The 22,555-nt window shown below is 45.2% G+C and overlaps 1 protein-coding gene across 11 annotated transcripts in view; it reads right to left on the reverse strand.

Moving 5' to 3' along the window:
- ZBTB16 (zinc finger and BTB domain containing 16) overlaps window positions 1–22,555 on the reverse strand; it is a 208,702-nt gene that overhangs the window by 15,206 nt on the left and 170,941 nt on the right. For all 11 annotated transcript variants that reach the window (XM_054005238.1, XM_054005235.1, XM_054005236.1 and 8 more), the window contains one exon: window positions 4,857–5,027. In XM_054005238.1, the coding sequence (XP_053861213.1) occupies window positions 4,857–5,027 (171 nt within the window). The remainder of the gene's footprint in view (window positions 1–4,856; window positions 5,028–22,555) is intronic.

Below are 22,555 nucleotides of genomic sequence, written 5' to 3' on the forward strand. Positions count from 1 at the left end.
TATCCCCAACTCAGGTAGGGTCTCTGTCTGCTGCTCTGGGAAGCTCTGGTGCCAGGAGGGTTACACATTAGCAGGATGCCCAAGTTAATGGCCCAGATTAAATGAACAGGCTCAAAGGACTGTGATTTGAGTAAGCTTTTCCCGAATGAGAGCCCAAAGGGAACAGACTAGCTACTCCACCTTCAGGTCAGCCTCTCTGGGCTGTGGGAAACGGTATATTCTGAGGCGAGCCCGCATCACCCCATACACCAGCAGCACCCGTCTGCCAGGATTTGGTGTCACAGCCTAGTTCAGATGACGGACCCATTGCACTGGCGGCAGGAGGCGGAGGTCCTGAGACATGCCTGCAAGGTAGCTGCCTGCACTGGATTGGACATAGCTGCCTAGAGATGCTTTCCTAGGCACTGACTGGCATTTCCTCTGTTAGTTTCTTCCTGTCAGGAGGGTGACAATTAAAATAGGTGGAAATGGAAACTTCCCTGTTTGTGGGCAGCCTCATTGTGAACGGCGTATCACGCACCACTCCCACCAACCTGCTCGCTCTTGTGGCTCCAAACCCCACAGGCATCTCACTGCTGGAAGGGAAACATGAGCCCTTCAGGGAACTATCCTGAGCAGGGGACCATCGTGCAATTACCCTGGTTAAATTAATCCCAAGAGGGGCTGACCAGCCACATCTCCCACTGATCTCAAGGGAGTGGTCGGTGCCCAGCACCTCGCAGGATTAGTCCCTGCATTTGCACACCCAGATTTTGTATTTTCTGATTTCTGAACATACTTTGCTGACCTTCCCCAACTCTAAAACTTAGCTAAGCAGAAGGGTTGTGTCCGGAGCCTCTCCATCCTGAGCTGCCCAGAGTGCTCTCCACTCCCAATGGCACAGTTTCCACTGTGAAAACACACCCGGCTGGGCACATTAAGGAGACCATCCTCTTTCTCAACAGTGCCTGAATGAAAACGCTGAACCACAATTCGCACTGGCCTGAGGCTGGCCACCCTGGGGAGAGGTGTGTGAAATCCCACTAAAACTCACCCCCTGCTGGCACCAGGAAATTTCATTTTCCAGTGGAGAGAGGAACACCCCCTGGCTAAAGCAACAAATGCATCTGACCCTAGATCAGTAGCGAGGAGGGAAAGGGAAATCTAGACGCCAAACTCACCTGCCACCACACCCAGAAATTAAACTGCAAACAGATCAAGCAAGGAAGAAAATTATTTTACCTGGAAAATGATGGGAAGAAAACATTTCCCCCACATATCTGCAAACAATGCCCCTGTTCCCAGACAATGTCATTTCAATCCCTATGATTCGTAACAAGCCTGCAAACTACACATCAGCCACTATACCATATAGAGCAGTAAAGTCCAGATAATTAGTGAGCCCAAACATAAAAGTCACTGTTCTCCTGTGATTCATGACCGTATTTTTTACACATTCATAGGGCGGGTGAGGGTTAGTACTTTGATCCTCACTGGGGCACGAGTGACAGGAAAGATCATAGCTTAGAGAAAACCCTCTTCCCTTTTACACCATGTAATTCATCTCTTGCAAGAGAACAAGCCAAGCCATGAGCAATAATCAACCACCACCTGTTCCATATTTGCACACAAATGGTTTATGGTACAGCAAACTACTCCAATAAATTGGAGGCAGTGTTGTCCATGAGGGACTGGGAGTCAGGACGCTTTGGATTTATACCAGACTATGTTAATAACTTGCTCTGTGGCCTGGGGTAAAGTGAATTCATTTCTCTGTGCCCCAGTTTCCCTAGATGTAAAATGGGTGTAGTAACACTTGACCCAGATCTGGGAAGTGCTTCGAGGTGTTCCGAGGAAAGGTCTTACGCAAGCGCTAAGAACTTATTTGAAAAGGAGCTTTTGATGTACACCTTGGGGAATGCTGCGCTGTTTAAAGAGACATCTACGACATTGTGTTCAGTTTTTCCACAAGGGGACAACAACCGCCACAGTGGGCAGGTGTCATCTTTAAATGTGTTCTTGTCAAAAGTCTGGTGCAAACTACCTGGTGTATATATGCTGCTTGCTTGGAAGGGGTGAGGCGCTTCTGCAGCAGACTTTTACTGTTGGGAAAAGTCGCAGTAATCAAATCTCAAGTGAACTCTTAACCACAGCGATGGCTACTAATGGGAACGGAGGGGCAGTTTAGAGGCACCTATGCTAAATTAAGATGAGAAGGATAAAAGAATTACAACAGCAGCTTTCCATCACCTTAGCCCGTCTCATCCACGGGTCTCGAAAAAATGTATGAGAGTTAATTCTCACACTCCGCCCCCTTAATTTAAGGTTGATAAACAAGGCTGGATTAAGGCACAGGCCCAATAGGCCCATGCGATTCCAGTTGAGCACAGCAGGCCCAGCCCACCCAACCAAGCAGATGGCCCTGTATTTGCCCAACAGCCAGAGTGTGTCATCCTGGAAAAGGCTAAGGACTAAAGAGGAAACTGAACAATATCCTCAAATTGCCTATACACAGAAGAACTTCCACGGAAGACCCTATGTGTTTGGGCCAAAGGTTTTCCAGAGTGATTAGTGATTTTGGATGCTTGATTGGACACACTATAAAGAGGTCTGATTTTCAGAGGCTGGGTGGCTCAACAGGGTCTGAAAAACAGCCCCCTTTACAGTGTCTCAAGCTGGGATTTGAGAATCTCAGCCTTTTCACTCTACTTTAAAGGCTATGGATAAGTATGTATCCCCTCCTTAAAGAAAGGTCACTTTTCATTTGTAGAATTGTAGGCTTTAAAAATTACTTTCCTCAACATTACAAGTCTCGCATCCAAGCAGCGAGTTTTCAAATTTAGGGTGCACATGTTGGGATTCAGGGGCCCAAACACCTGTTCTAGGTGCTCAAGGGCCTTTAGGTAGACTTAGCGGGAACAGTGGATGCTCTGATGTGAGCACTCTGATTTGAAACCTGGAAGTATCTATAGAGGGTTCAAAGACAGGGGCTGCTGCTCACCTGTTTTATATCCCATTTTTACTAGCTGTAGGTAGAAGGATTTGCCTAGTGGAGTTTAGCAAGCTGCTTCAAGTGCCTTATAAAAGTAGAAGCAGAAGCAATGGCATTATCTTCTAGAGTTCGAACAGGCATCTGTTTCCCACGTTTGGGTCTCAAAGACTCTGTCTGAATCCACCACACAGCCCACCCATGTCAGTGGTTTGACTGCCCCACTGCTCTTCTAAGCAAACAGAACTTGACTGGAACATTTCCCGGTGCAGTTTAAATACCACGTACACATAGCAGAGGTCACTATAATCCCATTAAGGCACGGTACCAGGCCGATTATGTGCATCTAGTGCTTTAAGCCGATGAGGTACATTCACACCCCCACTAATAAGGTCACATGCCATGTTACACAGGATAACAAACTTACTGCACACCGCTTAAAAAGCCCAGAAGAGTTCTACTGAGGAAGGACATTGCCTTTAATTTATATTTAAAGAAAATCAAAAAGAAAACCCCACCCCAGAACCCTCCCCCACTTCTCTTTATCACTAAATCTCCACTAGGAATCCTTCATTAGAGTTTCCTTTTCCCAGTCATGAGCCGAACCCATCAAGTCTTGGAAGGGTCGTATCCACTACTAGGAGACTGTACTTAGGGTGAGAGCCATGCCCCACGCTTGGTGTATGCAGCTAGGATTGTTTTGCTGGTGTCTTGCCCTACCACTCCTTCCTCCTCCCCCAATTTGATTCTTGCATCCTCTCCAGCAGTGCAGGTAGGCCGGTAGGCTCCGGTACGCCATACCAGCAAGCTATAGCCGGTACAGTGTCCTGGAATGACACAGCAGCAGCCCCACCGGAGAAGAGGGCTGTGGGGCAGGGCTGGGAGTTTTGCTCCTTTCCCCACTGGGAGGGGCAGCAGCGGGGAAAAGAAGCAGAACACTGGCTGCTCCTCCGGCGGCTGTACCCCCGCCCCTAGCCTCGGCCCCCCAGTCCTGACGCTGGCATAGCCCTCCTGCCCCAGGTAACATGGGATGGATGTGGGGAGGGGAAAGGGAGAGCATGGGGACCCTGGGCTGGGGCGGTGAGGAGTCACATGTGCCCCTTTAGCTGGTGCCCGCCTGCCTCTGGTAAGACATGGATTTTATTTGCACCACTGACTGTAACTTTCAGTATGTCCAGGCTACAGTGGTTCAGCGACAGTGCTGTGGTTGTGCCGCTGTAGCGTAGATGCATCCTACGCTGACAGGAGGAGGTTTCCCATCGGTGTAGTTAATCCATCGCTCAGAGGCGGTAGCTAGGTTGACAGAAGAATTATTCCATTGCCCTAGCTGCATCTAACTAGGTCAAACGAGGACGCAACGTTTTTCACAGCCCTGAGCAACATAGCTTGATCAATCTAATCTTTAAGTGTAGACCCGGTCCACAGATCTTTGGGGCAGGGATTGTCATTTAATAAATATTTGCACAGGGTCTAGCATGACAGGATCCTAATTCCTAACTGAGATCCTCAGGCACCATCCTAGAATAATGACTGCCCAGCCATTACATTAATTTACCTAAGGGAGGAAACTGGGAAAGTTGATGCTAAAGAGAGTTATTAGGCCCACCAAGGGAAGTGACAGAAGCCTCGCCGCTGGACACACGTAGGTCTACACTAGACAACGAACTGGGGATGCAGTGTAGGGAACAATCCTGTAGTGTCAGAGGTGATGCACTAGATGGGTCCTACTGGGGCTGTTCCACAGATCTCTATGCAATGGCTCATGAACACAGGGCTCCCTGTCTTGAGGCCCAGGGCTTGCATTAAGCCCCGCTCCCTATCCCCTCGCAAGGGCAGGCAGCCAGCTCATGGAGCGTCCCAGTGGCAGCTAATCATGGCCACAGTTTACCTGTATGTGAGCGCAGGTGCCGCTTGAGGGCGGTATGGCTGGGGAAGGTGCGGTTGCACTCGCTGCAGATGTAACTACGCACTCCCGCATGCACTTCCATGTGCTGCTGTAGGGCAGTCTGCGTCTGGAACCGCTTCCCGCACAGCAGGCAGAAGACGGCCATGTCAGTACCTGGGGAGAAAGGGAGACATTCTCGTCAGCAACCTTTGCAGCAGATCCTCTGACACGCTGCCATTTCTGCGGACAGGATGCCGGGCTAGATGGCCCACTGCTCTGAAGAATTTGGGCCACTCTTTCTTACTTGCGATTGTCCTGTCAAGGCAACATGCACTCGAACGCAGCACCATTCAACCCAAGGAAACGGTCATAGGAAGGGACAGACCTGAGCAAACTACTGAAACAGACTAGCGAGAGCATCAACTCACAAGCACTTCGGCACAACCAAAGAGGAGTCACGGGCACTGATCGCGTCAGGTCAATGCTTCCTGAAGTGCTTGCCAGTCATATTGCACGTTGGCTCGTAACCCCTCGACAGCCAAAGCCGTCTCCGTTTATTTCCCTATAATAACTCTCCGATTCAGGAGGAGCAGATGAAACGGCTCGAGTGGATTAACAAAACTGGGGTGTCGGTTTAGTACTCTCAAATGGAAACCCCATCGCTACCAATCCCCCATAAAAATGTAAAACAAATAAAAGGTCGATTTGAAACTCACTCTATTTTTATTTCCCCGACACATACTCAGTGGAAACTGGACATCTACAGTTGTACTGGGCACGGGAAACTTGTAACACATAGTAAAGCAAATGGCAAGAATTTTCCTTTGCTGGGTTGCAGAACAATACATGGCAACATTTCCATTCTATTCCTAGAGCAGTATGGCCAAAAACAAAGGGAGACGCCAACCCCTTCATATCTAAGCAGATACCAACCTGCACAGCGTAGCAACTATAAGATAGCTATCAAATGCAGTATCAAGAATGTATTATCACAGTACCCCCGACCTGATTAAACTGGCTGAGAAGCAAATTAAAAAATAAAGGTTATGAATGTATATATGATGGCTTTCAAATTGAATCCGTTTAAATTGGAAGAAAATAACTTTGTAATGTGCATATAGAATATGGAGCACAAAAAGTAATTTTGGGGGAAAAAAATAAAAAGCACTTAACTATTCTGAAAGTGCCTCATTGGTGATCATGGACCAAGACAGAAAAGTGCTTTTGGTTCATCTTTATCTGACACTAATAACAATAAAATCTTTACATGATGACAAAATCCTTCATCCTAAAGAATTCGACAAGAGCTTCATGTGCTATGGAGGAATAGTGGCCTGATGAAATGCAGCTACCTATAAGGCAGTTGGGGCAGTACAGTTAAGTGGAGGGGAAATTTTGACCAAATCAGGACACCACAGCAAGCTCGGATTCTTTCCTCCTAAGCCGATGTAACAAGTCTTGGAAAGTTCACCAGAAACCTTTTATGGAAACATATCCTCAGGATGGTAAATGAAAACAGTGTTGTATATAGCACTTTTTACATTGCAAAGTGATTTTCACAGGGTGGGCCAGTTTAATTGTCCTCATTTTATAGATGGAGGAGAGCAGGCAAGTGACATGCCCATGGTCACATGTCAGCAGGAGAGTCAGAAGTAGAACCGAGGACTCCTGTTCCATCCACTGGGCCACACATCATGTAGAACAAATGCAGGCTTGCGGAATGGTGCAACTAGTTCAAGTGTTTTATGGTGCACCCGATACAGCTAGAAAGACTTCCATCTAAAGCCCAGTCCTGTAACTACAGGCTCTGCAATCTGCCATGTCAGACGCCTCCTTTCCCCCTAACTACAAAGTCGCTGTTTTTAATAGTTTTCTGCATTCCCTCTCAAACGACGATCATGCTTTAAACACTAGGCCTATACACCTATGTGAGATTTAAGCAGAAAGTTCTCCCAAGACACTGAGTATCTCTGCCCCCTTAAACCCTGATGTAAGTGGGACCTAGAGACATTGCTAATGGGAGTAGCTCGGAACTCTGCCCTAGACACTAGAGGGTTGAATGTAATAGAATAACATCCCCGTTATTGTTTGGGATGCTTAAGAGAAATACAAACAGAAACTTAATCCTATGAACCACACACAATTATAAAGTTGGCTGCAACAACAGAAGAAAAAACCCCCAGATATTTACACACTGCCAATAAAAATAAGACTTTTGTGTTATTAAACATTTTTTTTAGTTTATGCATAGCTGATTGTTCAGAATCCATGAGTCAGTGCAAATTGTATTATGCTGGGAGATTAAGCCAATAAATGCTACCTTTTTGGAGACACATTAAAATGTGGGGACTATGGAGATAAAATTATCTAGAAAATTGTATTAGCAATTCATTAGCAGCAGCAAGATGTGCAAGGTAACCACTGAATGTGCATTGCCCTTAAAAAATAAAAAAGCCCATTTTGCTTATTGTACGTGCCAGAAATTAACTCTGCAGGAATATGTGGCGAGGCAAGAAATGCCAGGCAAGCCTTCTCGGGCAAAAAAGCCACCACTGCTGCCTGTTAAAAAGTTAACCTGCGGGGTGGGTCAATATACTAGAGCATGCCTAGGCCAAAGCAACAAATCTGTTCCGATTGCCGGTACAGATGGCTGGGTAGAGGCAATCGAGACGGTAACAAAGCAGCAGGTTTCCGTGCCAGGCATCAGACAGGGCTGGCTCTGCATGCTGAGGGAGGCTGCTGGCAGGGGAGGTCCGAGAAAGCAGGGTGTCTGAAAAGACTAAGCAGGATGCGCCATTGCAAGGACAGGAGCTGTTGTCCTTGACAGACTGTTCAGAGAGCAGCCTGCCCGAGTGTTAAAGGCTGTCTGTGGGTGTCAGAGTCAGGTCCCCAATCTCTCTTAGGAAACCAGGGTAGGTAGTAACTCTAACTGCTGGCCAAGGAATGAGGGCAGCAGAGATTAACGCATTGTGAAACAGATACCAGACAGCTGTCCTGGTTTGTAACATTGGGATAATATTAATGATAAATCAGACTGCACCATGCATATTTCTAGCACCTTTCAATCGCAAAGTACTTTGCTAACATTAAATAGGCCACACCTCTGAGGGTGGCAGGAACACTTATTTTGCAAATGGGGAAACCTGAGGCCCAGATGTTCCCGTATGACCACAGTTAAGATGTGAGTAATTGGCCATGCTGAAAACAAATAGCGAGTTCTGAATCCCAATCCTTTGCTCCAATCACTAGGGAACACTCCCCCTCCCACAGCCAGGAACAGAATCCAGGAGCCCTATCTCCTGTTCCTTGCTCTAACCAGACACTGCGTTCAGTTAGTTATTTTAAAAAAATATATCTGAAGTAAGTGAAAACTTACAAGTTCTATCACTAACAACAATATACACGTTTATCAATGGCCCTGGCAACAGAAGAAGGAGCGCACTGTACAGGTCTCTAAGCTCCACTTGAATGGCAGTGAAGGCAACAAAAATGCTAATTACTGGTGGAAAGTTGTGATTTCATTAAAGTGAAGTCATCCTGTGCTCACTTAAGGAAATTATGCTTAAATCAAATGGATTTTTAAAAATCAAACTACAGGATGACAGATAGAAGTAACGGTAGGGACACAAATCTAGCTGTTAACATTTTGGTGCTTGTTTATCCTCAGTTTCCCCCTTGAGCACCCAGCAAATACATGGAATTAAAGGATGCCCAGGTTAAAGCTGTACTTTTTACCTTGCACTGTACTATCAACTCCCTTGGTTGTACTCAGAAATTTCAGGGGTCTCCCACTAGTGGTTGTTTTTCAGCATCCTGGGAGAAATCCTGGCTGCACTGAAGTCAATGGCAAAGTTTCTATTGAAAATAATAGGGTCAGGATTTCACCCCTTATATTTAAATCCTAAGTATTTTTCGGTCTATAATTTTTGTTAAGTCATCTGGTGTCCCCCTTGGTTGCAAAAGCATTGTTCCCTAGAGTACGTGTGATAACTTTCTTAATGCTTTTCCTATTGCATTATACAAGGAAACCTTAACTCAGAAATCTTTTACTGTTGTGGGTTAAATTTAGGCAATTACTCCCCAACATCAAACGTAATTTTGCACAGGGGAAGGGGAATGTGTGCACACTGAATTGCCAGGCCTCAGGACATGGGGACCTCTCTTTCTGGAACATGCCTCCCGCCTCTGATCTCCAGGGGGAGAAATTTGAAGGGTTTCCTACTTGTTATCCATTGAGCTTGTCACAACGCCCACCCCCCCGTATCCCACTGCCCCAAGAGAGACCTGGGACTCTAACAGTGCCTGCCTGTGCTCTGTGTGATGCTAGCCTCAGATTCTCAGAGGAAGGCACTAAATTCGCCCTCAGAAAATACTTCAAATAAAAAAAGAAAGATGTTTAGTTTGAGGTGAAGCCAGGGGGCCGTCAAAAATGCAGAGGAGATTTCAGTGCACCCAGGTGACTTTCTGGATCATGAATCACAACAAAATCACTATGTTTATACCTGTGCTGTTTCCATACCAATTCGATCTTTAAGGGAAATTACAGAGAGCACGAGAGAGCTGAACACAGCTGGAGAAGATTTCAGGTGCAGCACCTTTCCCAACAGAAGGCTCTTATTATCTTGAGCTATAAGCGTTTCCCTAATCAAAGGAGCAGAGCCTCTAAATATACAGTGTCTTTTTTGGTAACAGTTCAGCAGTTAGCACGGGCATTAGAGAGCCACAGAAGGTGTCGGCAGACCACTAAATAATCGTAAGATCGTGGTTACATGACTCTGACCTTCCGATCATAGCTGGTGTCCTATCCAAACTTTCTACCGTAGGGCTGGTTCCCCTATTAGTCAGCGAAATGGTCCCCTCTGAGAGCCTGCATTCATGCTCATAGGATACAGTCCTCATAAATAACAGGTCATCACCACATTCATCAATAACAGTCACCACTTTCATTCAAGGATGGGCTGGATATGATATACAGGTGCACGCTGACTCGCAGGGAGACAGGTTTCTGTCTGCATCTTAAGAGGATGTAAAAGCAGTCGAGGGAGGATTGTGGACATGCAGTTCCCCTTCCTACCATCTGTATGTGGCAATATTGCCCTTAACTTCTGATTTAGAACCTTGATGAATTCTGTCCTTTCCCCCTTTTCAGCCATTCCGAATGAATTGCAGCAGGACCCTGACAGATTTCAATAATTTTCTGCCATGCATTAATACCAAATAGTCTCTCTCTAACACACACTATGTTAATGTGGAGAGCTTACCAAATGTGTATAAAGTTCCTTTCTTAATGCAGGGTTGTTAGAGATGGCCTTTTCTTTCTAAGATTAAAAGTCTTCAAAGAACCTTATAGCTGTATAATCTTTAATGTAAGCTTGGGCAAGGAGAAGGTATGATATGCTCTCATATTCATTAGTCAGGAGACCAGTGAATCCTCAAGAAAAAGGCTCCCTGTATTATGGATTAAACGAAGTGCAAACAGAATGATTACATTTTAAAACTCTAAATGCAAATGAATATGCCAAACTTCCGTCAGCACGTTCCAAGGAAGACAAGCTCACCACTGCTGCCTCCTGTATTTGTTCTGCAGTGAGCAGACACAAGTGCATTTCATTATATAGCACCTCCAGCTACAGTAAACAAATTTGTCAGCTCACTAGCTCATTAAGGTGTGTGCCCCGGTACATGTGGGATTTATTGGTACTCGTACAATAAAAGTAACATGAATAGATTTACTAATTTTGTCAATCACTTCAAGGGAGGAGGGGGGGAAAAAACGTTCCAGAGAAAGGACTTTGGAAGCAGAGACAAAAACAAACAAAAGCATGAATGAAACGTTCTTGGAACATTTGGACATTGTAAGTATTTTCAGCACAAAGGACTGATATGACAGTGTGCCTTTTTGGATCTCTGCCACAAGCTCAAGTTACAAGGTGGCTCGTGTGTTTGTGTGTATTAAAGTCTCAGTTATTCTGCCTTTGATTGAGTGTATGCAAGGCAGGCAAAGGCTATGTTTTGAATCCGATGAGGGAAGAATTTACGAAGCGAAGAATTAACACGCACAAAGCGACGCAACCGTTCTACCACCCAACAGTAAGCAAAGCCCGTTTCACCCTCTCTGTTGCTTTTTTCCCCCGGGGGGTCGGGGGGGATGCCAATCGGGCTGCTGACAAAACTCTCCGAAGTGTCCAAAAAAACCCCAAAACAAAATGGGTCGCACAAAGTAAATCCCGAGAGGTATGCAGCCTTCTGGTCTGTAACTTTCAAAATGACAGCAGGATTGGGTTAGAGGTCACTGGGTCTGAGGCCTTAAGTACCACAGCCAGCTGTGGAGTGGAGGCCCTGAGCCGGCAGGACGCCTGCCCATATAAATCTGCAATAAGCAGCACCCGCTGAGGGAGAGAACAATGGTATCCAGCAGGGGTGGAAGGGAGGACAAAGCAGCCAGGCCAGTGCGCAGGCCCGTAACAAATCCTCGATGGCACCACAGGACCCTCATTTGTGAAACTAATTGGCCCCCGATTGAAAAATTGGACTAACTTCAACAGCAAGAGTGTTAGAGATGAGCTGCCTTTTGGAAGCAGGGGAAAAAAACCCCACTCAGAACTGCGTACGCTCAAGGACGCACCCACAAAATCAGGGAGGTTGTTTACAACTAAAGGGTACATTGGCTCACAACATATGGCTTGTTAAAGGGGAAACGCACCCACGTTCCAAGTGTACCTAATGTCCGTAATTAAGCCTGTGAATTAAAATTAATTTATATCTGGGGCAAAGGAGACAGACACGCATGCGCGCGCGCACACACACACACACACACACACACACACACACACGGCACAGCACTCCTAGTGAGTGGGTCCGTGTGGACTTGATGATCAAAGGAGGTTCCTTACATGCTGGTGGAGGGGTGACTTTCTGCAAAGAGATAGCACCTGCAAAATATAGTTTTAAATTACACCCCCTTCCACCTCTAAACTCCTCCACCTCTGTGTTGCGATGCTTAAAAGTTAACAGTAACTTCCCAGCTGCCTTTTAAGAATACTGAAGTTGGGGGAGGCATTAATGAAAACAGTGAAAGGAGACTATAAATTAGGAGCAGAGCAGCCTGAAAACACAAGTAGGGAGCATTTTAAGTTAAGCATTAGGAAAGAAGAAATGTTTCTAACTAGGAGGTCACTTGGGCAATGGAATAGTTTGCAGAGAGAGGTCAAGGAGGCTCCTCATCGCTTGAGGTCTTCAAAGAGGCGGCTAGATATGACACATCCAAAGGGTTTAAGTGCAGAAGACAATCCAGCACTAAAGCAGAGGGACACAAGAGAAGACCCAGGAGGTCCTGTCCAGACCTACTGAATTTAATGCTAACAGGCAGGATGCAGTCCATGTGTGGAGCAGGGGGAAAAAAAACAACTTGTTTTCAGTCCTGAGGCAGAATTGAAACACATTTTCAAATGGCTAAGGACAGTGCAATACACAAGAGGGCTCGCATGGCTCTGTGGGGCACTTTCCGCTGTCACTCGGCAAAAGTTTTTAAAATGAAGGGGGTTTTAATATGAAAGAAAGTTTGTTGAATGATAAGTAGACCAGGAGGATGCTTATGCAGGATTGGTGAACGAGGAGCTGGCAAAAATACAGTCTCCTGTAAATACATTGCTGCATTGTCTCAAACTCACCTGACTTTTGGATCAGTGTCTGAGCTTCAATGCTTGGGCCATCTGATTTGATCATTTACTTATGATGCAAAAGCCTTCACTTTAGGGGTGATTAGCATTATACTTTTGTATTACAGCAGGGCTGGAAGCCTCAGCAGAGAAGAGGGCCCCACTGTGCTTGGAGCTGTACATACACATATTGAGAGAGAGTCCTTGCCCCGAGTAGTTTACAGCATACTAAACACATAAGACAAAGGGTGGGAGAAAGGAAGTATTGTTATTCCCATTGTACAGGTGAAGCATGGAGAGGCAACCTGACTGGGCCAAGGTGTTTCTCAGTCTGCGGCAGAGCAGAAATTGCACCCAGATCTCCAGAGTTCCATTCTTCCTCCCTGGTTCACCTTAACGAACCTAGATACACCAAGCTCCTCATGTCTTCCTCGGTATTATTTCCATAGCATCAGCAGTGCGCGAAGGGTTTTAGACAAGGCTGACGAGGCCTCTGATGCAAGGAACTTACAATCCACAAAAGATGAGGGATGGGATAGAACAAAAGCAAGTGACGATGCAGTAATCGTTTGCCCATCTCCCAACCCAGGGTTCTTCCCCCACTTGGAATGATTTTTACACTCATTCAATCCTCTGACCTCCCCACTCCCCTGCCCGCCATTCTCCCTGTGGCCTGTTGGGTTGACAATTATTTGAAGGGAGAGAACCACATTTTACAGGCCTCATGAAGTAAGTGTGTTTTCAGGAAAAGTGGGTGGAGGCCTGGTAGATTGGAGAAAGGGCTTCAGCCGAAGGGGTTAGGTGGTGGAAGGAGCAGAGATCATAGTGACACAAAAGATAGAAATAAATAGCTTCCTCTCCCTCCATCCCTGCCCAATAGTGGCAGATGCTCGGGGGGGGGGGGGGAGAAGAGAGAGAGAGAGAGAGTTTGTGTGTGGGGGGGGGGGCAGGCTAGCTGGCATCTCTCCAAGGGATAACAAGCTTTCTGTAAGTAAAGCTGTGCAGAGGTGACACAGGGACTTGACCCAACTGATGGCAATTGCCAAGGGGATATGTCTAGACTCCCAAGCCACCAGAGACTGCCAGCTCCAGTCCCTTCACCAAGCACCCAGCAAGGTTGGCGTAATTTTATCCATGAGGCCGAGACCAATCTTAGCAATAAGCCGCCGTCCCCTTGTGAACAAGGCGTGAAGATGGCACAGAGTTCTGGAACCCTGCCAGCACTCTGACAGGTCACACCAAAACAGCTCAGATACCTAAATAAGGGCCGGATTTTCAGGAGTGCTGATCACTCAGTAGCTCCCACCTTGGCGCTTATGACCAGATTTCGGGAAGAGCACAGGATGCAACGTGCTGTGCTCTTTGGAAAAATCAGGCCACTTGCTTTGCTGCTTACCTGGGAGCTGAGCTCATTTGAAAATTTGGCCCCAATGACTGGAACATCTGGCCACAGACAGTGAACTTGCTGAGCAGCACAAGAAACAAAACACCGAAAGGCTGAGGAGGGAGGAAAACAAACCACCCACAAACAGAGCCAAGTTATTTGAAAAGCACCTATGCCCATAAAGTACACTGAAGTCTCTGCCTGTCACTGTTAGGAAGCTAGAGGACAACAGGAGTTAGGAACCAAAATGCAACTGATGCACGTAAGTTGCCAGTGCTAATACGCAGAGGATAAAGACTGGCTCAGCAGTACTCCCTGAACTGTAAAACAAGAACCATTGGGGACTGAGCCAGTGCACAAGGACAGAGAATGTTGGAATTCCAAATTGAATTTTATACTTGCTTTTCAGACCCCAAACGTATTGCTGGTGGTGTTCTCCCCGAGCCCCTCGTCCGGGACGACTTCAAACACACATAAAACCAAAATCTCAAACAAAATGCAGCGCTATTGTTTCCAAGCCACATTTGAACACTCCAGCGTTGAAAGAAAAATCACCCCCAGATAAATAAACCACCACCACACAGACACATACAAAAAAAAGAGGGAGACGAATTTATTCATTTCACTGACATTAATGGTGTTTCTCTCCTTTTTTTCCAGGAAGATGATTACAAATTAAGCAGCATTTAAATGCTTTTTACTGTCAACAATTAAAAAGAGAGAATATGGAACAGAAAGTATAGTGGCCATTCATTTCCACGGTAACGGTGCTATCAGAGAACACCAAGGGGCCTTTCCTGTACTGTACACTGCACAATGGCAAAAAGTATACCATTAATTTTGTAGAACATTCAAAAGCAAATTAAAATATAAAAAGCTCTAGGCACAAAGATAGATACCAAGAGAGAGGGCAGAATAGGTCAAGCTTGTGGAATTAAAGTCTTAGCAACAGTAGAGATTTAAGCATAGCCCTATTACACTACATTCAATAGCCATCTTCTCTTTTTTTGAGAGAGAGAGAGAGAGAGAGACTATGTGCTGTTTTCTCAAAGCTTGCAGTAGTAAACAATTAATACAGTGTGTGTAAGCGATGAAGACTTCAAAGACAAGCTATATCTGCCATTTAGATTAGATTTTGGCTGCAACAAACTGTTTGGAAGAGAGAGGTATCCGATACATGCAAGACGCTTAAACAACAGATTATTTGAAAGCTGATTTTTACTGGATTGATACATACTCAAGGGAGGAAAAAACTCTAAACTAGTGGCTGTAAGTGGAGAGATTTGTGGGGTGTAGGGTTAAACTATTGTTTACTCTCCCAAAAGCAGCATTTTTCCACTTACCTATCACCAGAGACTTAACGACAAACTAGGTATTTTTCAAATACACTTACGAATATTTCTCCCTTTCCAGACTCCTGGTGAAGAATGTTCAATTTTTTACAAGGTTAGTGAAAACTAGTAATCCTCCCCCTCTCCCTCGGAGTCTGCAGAGAATGGAATAAAAATAAGATTTGTTTGGATACAAGCATATGGGAGGATGCAGGATTAAAGAACAACAACAACAACAACACAAAAAACCAGGAGCTGTGCACATTTCTGTACCGTAAAGTTTAATATGCAGGAGGTACGTCAAAGAAATAAGAGAGACACGTCCCCTTTAAAAGGAAATATAATTTACAGTGTGCAGCCAGGCGGTCCATAGTTTCAATCTCGTTTACTATAGAGAAAACTCTGCTAGCTGTTCTCTATCCCACAAATCCGATTTAATCAGACAAGCCAGCCAGCGTGGCATGAAGTAAAAACGGATAATTAGTAAACAGAGAGCTACTTCAGTGCTTCATTGGCATTCGAGCCGGGCTAGTGTGTCGCATTTAAAATGCAGTCTGATGAAGTTTACAAAATCAAACCATTTGTTACTCCTATTGAAGAGGCTTCAGGCCACTTGCAATTAAATTGGAATTAGTGCTCAGAATGAGATACAGCAAATTCATACTAAAAAGGGATCTGACTTTGAGACATTTGACTTCAAGTCCCCTCCACCCCGTACGTGTGTTTTACAGAAGCACTTCTTCCTCACCCCTGTCTATCGTAGCTCCCTTACCCCAATTCTCACCCTCCTTCTCCATTCACCTGACGTGGGGTTTTAAATTGATACGGGGAACACAGCTGATACCAAACGCACGGCCAGATGAAGCGTGTATCATTACCATGGCGGAATGGCTGGATCGACCACAGTACTTTGGACCCTCATTGGGTTTTCTTAACTGCATAGTTTAAAGTGATCCAAACGGCCAACTACAGCTATTCCAATTGCGAAAGGAATTGAATGGGAGAAGAGGGGTGGGAATAAGCAATGGTTCTGAGCGGGTTATGGTTTTGGGAAGCGATGATCTCTCTTTAGGATCTCTACCAAGCTCCCATCAACACCACAGTTGCGTTGCCATTCTCTTCTGCAATCTGGTTGTCTCAGGACAACCAGTGACTATGCCTCGTGCTTCACCCAGCAGACCATGCACGAAATGGGCACACGAGGGGGAGGGGTGTGAAATTTACACACCTGCCTAAGAGCAGAGAAGTGAAATGGTGGCATGAACCCTACTGGGAAAAATGAGCATTTTATGGGCGGGGAGGCATATTGGATTTTGAGGCCACGTGGAGTCTCCTTGCTGATCAGGCACCAATCTTTAGGGGAGGGATGTAGGAAGAAAACATTACTATGAATACAGCAAAGAATGTTGTCTCCCAGGCTCAGCCGAAGTCAGGAATAAACAAGAAGGTGCTCCTACATTAGACCACTCTGAGATCAAGTATACCCTATAGCAAGAGAAAACCTGATGCATGCTGAGCTGGTCCCTTGAAGAGCAGGGTAAACGTCTGTAGCTATACAACGCGTGGGGCTTTAATCATGGAGCGGCTTTTATCTCCTTATCAAATATTCATTCTTACATTTTTAAGCAGGTTTCACTCCACAGCCCTGGCACTACTGTAGGGGCCAGAGGACAGCACACGTATTCTCCCCCTCTTCTCCTCCGTTCCCCAGAAAAAACAGGCTCAGGCTCTCTTTGAAGGGGCCTCCTTGCTTTCAGGTTCACAAATCGCCTTAACTCCCCGGGTCTCCCAAGCAGCAGGAAGCTCCCAAGCGCGTGGAGTGAAGGGTGCGAACAACGCGGGGATATCGTGCTGTGCTTTGGATATCCTGACGCAAGTTTCCTAGGGCAAATTACAGGCCATTTAACTCTGAATTGTCCTCTGCATGCAAGTCTAAATTAATATTAGCAGTTTGTGTCTACTAGTTGCCAATGTTTCCTTTTTTTTTTTTTTTTTAAAAACACTGTTCATCTTTTTAATAACCCTGCCTGTCCCAAACTCCAGCAAATCACTACATAGCATCAGAGATCCTCAAATCAGCAATTTACTAGGATGAAAAACCAGAAAGATTCTACGGTATCAACATTTAAAAACAAAGGACACTAATCCCAATAATACACAGTAAGCACGAGTGGCACTGAAATCCATACAAAGCCCTGGGTGGGAATGCTACTCAGCTACTAGACTGTACACCTTTAAACACTTCTTTGGCTGTAAAACACGTTCTGAGGGTTCTACACAAAGAAAAGGAGATTCTGGCCTACACTAGGGGCATGCTGTTTGAAGAGTGACATTTTTAAAAAGCTCAAAGCAGTTTGAGACACTGTTATCAATATGCTACGTACATGGCACGCACCAAAAAAACCTCAAAGCATTTTACCCATCTTCTGTAATTATCATTTGCCCCATTTTACAGATGGGGAAATTGAGGCACAAAGAGGCCAGGTGACTTGTCCAAGGTCACACAGCAACTCTGTTGGTAGAATTTGGAATAGACACCACAGCTCCTGGGTCCTAGTCCTGTTTTCTACCACCACATTATGCCACCTCTTGTACACAGAGATTAACTTTTTCCTGCCACGCTAATAACCTGAACATAGTGAAACTGATTAAACCATAACTACACACACACACACACACACACACACACACACACACACACACACACACACACCCACCCCTCTCTCTGGGTCAGGAGCCTTGTACAACAAGTTTCAGTGTTCGTTCAGTTTGTATGTCTAAACAAACTTCACAAAACACGTGATTTCATAACAGAAATGCCAAATATGTACTCACTATAGTAGGCACAGAAGAAAATAGACAAGATGCCTGGTTCTTGCAATGCTAGATTTCAGAGCAGTTTAATTAATTTATTTTCATGTGGACTACTACTTTATAGAAAGCATCTCATGGACCACTCTGCTACTATTTGCAATTGCACGACATCCCAGTGGTTGCTTACCCAGAAAAGAGATATTAGGAAAGTAAATGTATTTTTAGCAGTCTTAATGCAATGCAACAGCTGGAAACAAGTAGCAAGAGGCAGCACCATGCGTTCAGCCAGATGTCCATGGACTACCAGTGGTCCACGGACCACAGTCTGGGAACCACTGAGCTACAAAATAGCCCTTGTTTCACACTGAACCCGCAGCAGCTTATAGATGGTGAGAATGCTTATTGAGGGACAGATGTTTTGCTTGAGGAGTCTACATAACAGGTTTTCTTAGGTCTTAAACGACCTAAGTTTAGGTTTCTCCTGGTCTTATGCTACCTCCAAGCTTATCCACTGACCTTGGTTCTTGCCCCCATCCACATTTTTATGATCACTTTTCAATGTTGTAATAGTTGTGGTGCTTAGTAGGCTACTGGTAGTGGGCTTTTTATTTCTAGGTTGTCCATCTGATGCTGGCCTACATTGGCCTGATCCAAAGCCTGCTGAAGCCAGGAGAAGTTTTTCCTGTTGACTTCAATGGACCCTGGACCGGGCCTAAGTCATTACCATTTGACTGCAATCCAGTGTCCTAGATGAAATGATTTGCTGTGTCACAGCCCAGTTACTAAGAGGCAGATGACTGTAGCCCATATTTAGCAAAGCACTTACACACGTCTTAAATCCCATCAAAATAAAGGGGACCTCAGCACTTGCTGAAGTGCCTTGCTGAATCAGGGCCTTGATCAGTAAAATCTATACGCATTGGATGTCCCACTTGTTGGCAGTTTCAGAGCAAGGTGCCAAGGACTATCTGAGCACTGGAGACAACTCCCATGCTTAGAGGCTACCCTCCAAGAGACGCCTGAAGCAGCAGGGAGAGAGGTGAACTTCCACCGCCTATGCGCCAATTGTTCCATGGAAAAAATGTCTGTACTCAGACCCTCAATCTGCATCTTTCCCCAGCACGGAGTTAAAGCAATAAAAAAAAAAAAAAAAAAAGGGGCCTTGGTGCATTTTCTACCATGTTGCTATTACAGGAGAAATAAGCATATATCCAACAAAGAGTAGCAATATAGCAAAAGATGGCAAAACCAGTAGTAGCCATGTAATGTATGTTTTTTGAAACAGTACCTGGGCTGTCTAATGGGATGTTCGTTCCCTGTCAGTGGCCCTTTAAAGCTGCTCCCAGGCATCATATGAAAGATTGTACTTTGCCCCAGAACTTTGCTAGATGTGCATTGCTAAGGCGAAAAAGATTAACCTGATTTCAGTGTCCGTTTCTGCGATTCTGTGAGCTCCGATGAAGACAAGAATAACATCTATTAGTTGGCAACATCAAAGCAAGCCTGTATGGAATGTGTGAAAGAGACCTATGCTAATTGCAGTTTTTCTGACCCCCCCCCTTTTTTTTTTTTTTAATAAAAGTGTCATCCCAGCACTCAGCAAACCCATCCTTTTACAATTCTCCCCTCTCATGTCACTCCCGTGCAACACTTCTGCCTGAAACAATGACCCTATTGAGAGATGATTGCTGTTTTCCGTTAATACTATAGCAGTGCTGGAATGCTAAAAACACATTTTTAAAAAAAGGATACTGTATTTGAAGAATCTTTCAAAGGCAACACAACAGCACGGTTTTGGAGCGGCTGAAGAACACAGGACTGTGCTGCACACGGAGTAAGAGAACGACGCAGGGCACCCAGACACAAGAGGACTGATAAATACTATTTTAGCTGAGCACAGGGTTGAGAGTCAGGAAGTCCTGAGTTCTAATCCTGACTCAGCCACTGACTTGCGGGGGGATCATGGACACACCACTTAGCCTTTCTGTCTCAGCTTCCCACCCGTAAAACGAGGATAAATAATACGTATCTATGATGTTGCGAGGATATCTGTACAATGCTTTGAACATTACAAAGCATGACCTAAATGCTAAGTAGTAGTACATGTTAACAATTGGACAAACCATCCAAATGCATTTCTTGTCATGTCTTACTTTACCGCAATCTAACAGACGCAGAATCGAACTACGGACTTCTAAAAGTAATTGTAATGCAATGTTGCCGGTCTCAGTCACCTAGACCCCAAGGATTGCAAAATGCTTTACAAACGGTGAGTCCAGTCTTCCAACGCAATTGACTCAGTTGGGCACTATCGCCATTCGCAGAATAGGAAACTGAAGCAGAGAGCTCAAAGTTACTGGATGAAGGCCAGAGTACGAGTCGCCAGCAGCGCCCGAGCTGGAATCCACATTTCAGTGGAGTGTGCCTGGACTAGAAAAACCATCCTTCAGTTTTCTCTTTGCAGACCTAGTTTGGTCTTGGTCATCAGTGAAAATGGAATTTTGCCCAGAGAAATGTATATAATATGTGACTAAGCAGGGACACATTAATTTCCCCAGAGGGGGAAACTCAACCAAACAAAAAATGCTCAAAGAGATGGGAAACGAATACACAATAAACCACCAAAGATACAATTCCTTATATGCTAGAATCACCATTCATCCAAAACCAGTTTCAAAGCCTGCCGCTGGATACAAGGACTGAGCTTTCGTACTAATTAACATCTTTATATAAGGGAAATTCTCTCAAGGGGGCATTTGCTCGATTATTATTTACTCAGAGATACCACAACTTTCTTCTTAAGTTTAACGGACTACAGAAAATTAATTCTTAAAAAGCAGCACAAGCCACCTCCTATTCGGCTGCTGATTTTCCTTCCTTTTGTGCCGGTTTAATGCTGTAGCTACTGGGGGAAGAGAGACCTACCCTGTAATGGAAACTTCCAGAGTGGAAACCTCTCTCTCTTTAAAGCAGTAGGTGCCTCGTTGTCTTTTTTCACCCAAATTATGTGCAACTTCCCACACAAATATTACGAGCAGAGCTGGCTGGAAAAGAGTCAAAACTTTGATAATGAAAAATGGGGAAGGGAGAATTCCTAATGATTTCTTTTTACGGTGAAATTCTTCCCCCCTTCCCATGTTTTGACTAGTTCTTGTTAGAAGCAACCTCCACTAGAAACCAGTGAAGATGCTATTTGGGAGACTTGTATTCAAGAACAATATCAGGGTTCTTGTGTCTTTGGCTGGCCAGCGCTGTGAATGCCGCAGCCATGGTGCATGCACGTAACAGAGTCTCCAATTTATTTTTAACAGAGTCTCCGATTTTATTTTTAACCTTGATTGTCTCTTTCTACAGCACTGACTGAAGGAGAGAGCAGGATAAGGAGACATCCAAGTCTTCCTCCTTCCCCTCCCCATGGTTGCACAGCTGTGAAGCTCTACCAGATGCCTTAGCTGCAGGCAGGGTACGGCCCCCATTCGAAGGCTGAAATGGGTCGGTCAGACAGAGATACAGCCAGGATAAAACAGGACAGTTGGTAAACATGAGCACCTTAGAATCCAAGTGGGGGACAAAATCCATTCTCAAATCTCAAGACTCCCAGCACAGAAAGTAGGGGGCGGGGAATGATGTCTTTGTTAGAAGACTTTACAGCATATATTTTGGAATCTGAATGGCTATTATTCAAGGGTGGGTACTTGGTTATGTCATTATGTTATACTAGGCAAGCAGTTGAACAAACATTCTTGTACTGGAAGTTTGTTTATGCCTGAGCTGATTAATTCCAAGGACCATCTGGACATTGGGAACAATGTGGTCCCATATCTGAATGACCGGGCACATTAGTCACACCCTCTTCACTCGACCTCTCAGTCCCTAATCTTCACACTTTCTCTCATTCTCTTTTAGTGAGGCAAAATGACCGGATCCGTTTCTCACCTCTCCTTTGGCTGGCGAAGTTCACAGGAGACAAAAGGCCCTGAGCCTCAGTGCATGTTGGTGCAGTAGTCAAAAACGACAGGCTGCATAAAAATGACATATGTGGCTTCCCTCCCACCTCCCATCCTCCACCTCAAAGTCTGGCTTCAAGATTCCCAGCAAAATATTCCTTCTCACACAACCTGTGTATGGAGCCCAAGCAGCTGCTGCCCGTCCTTCCGCCTTCTTATACTGTAGGGAAGAGAAACCCAACCCAGAGGAGACATTTTACCGGAAACCCAACCCAGAGGAGACATTTTACCCCTACTCGCAGTTGCATCATACTGCTGAACTTGGGTGTTAAAAAATGCCTTGCTTCCTTTATTACTGGGGAGGGGGGGTGTGTCTTGTGTCGGTAATCGCTGCTCTGCTTGCTTTTAAACAGGACAAAAGGAGTCACAAGTGCTTGCAAAAATAGCCAGATCCACATAGGAGGCTGCATATAGTTTTATGGTTTCAGAAAACTTGATTGGCCCTTCCGGACAGAGCGTCTCCAATTTTAAATCCTTTGTTCGTCTGACACGCATTAGAAAGTCACTA

The sequence above is a fragment of the Malaclemys terrapin genome, chromosome 15 (genome assembly GCF_027887155.1).
Source record: "Malaclemys terrapin pileata isolate rMalTer1 chromosome 15, rMalTer1.hap1, whole genome shotgun sequence".
NCBI classification, from domain to species: Eukaryota; Metazoa; Chordata; order Testudines; family Emydidae; genus Malaclemys; species Malaclemys terrapin.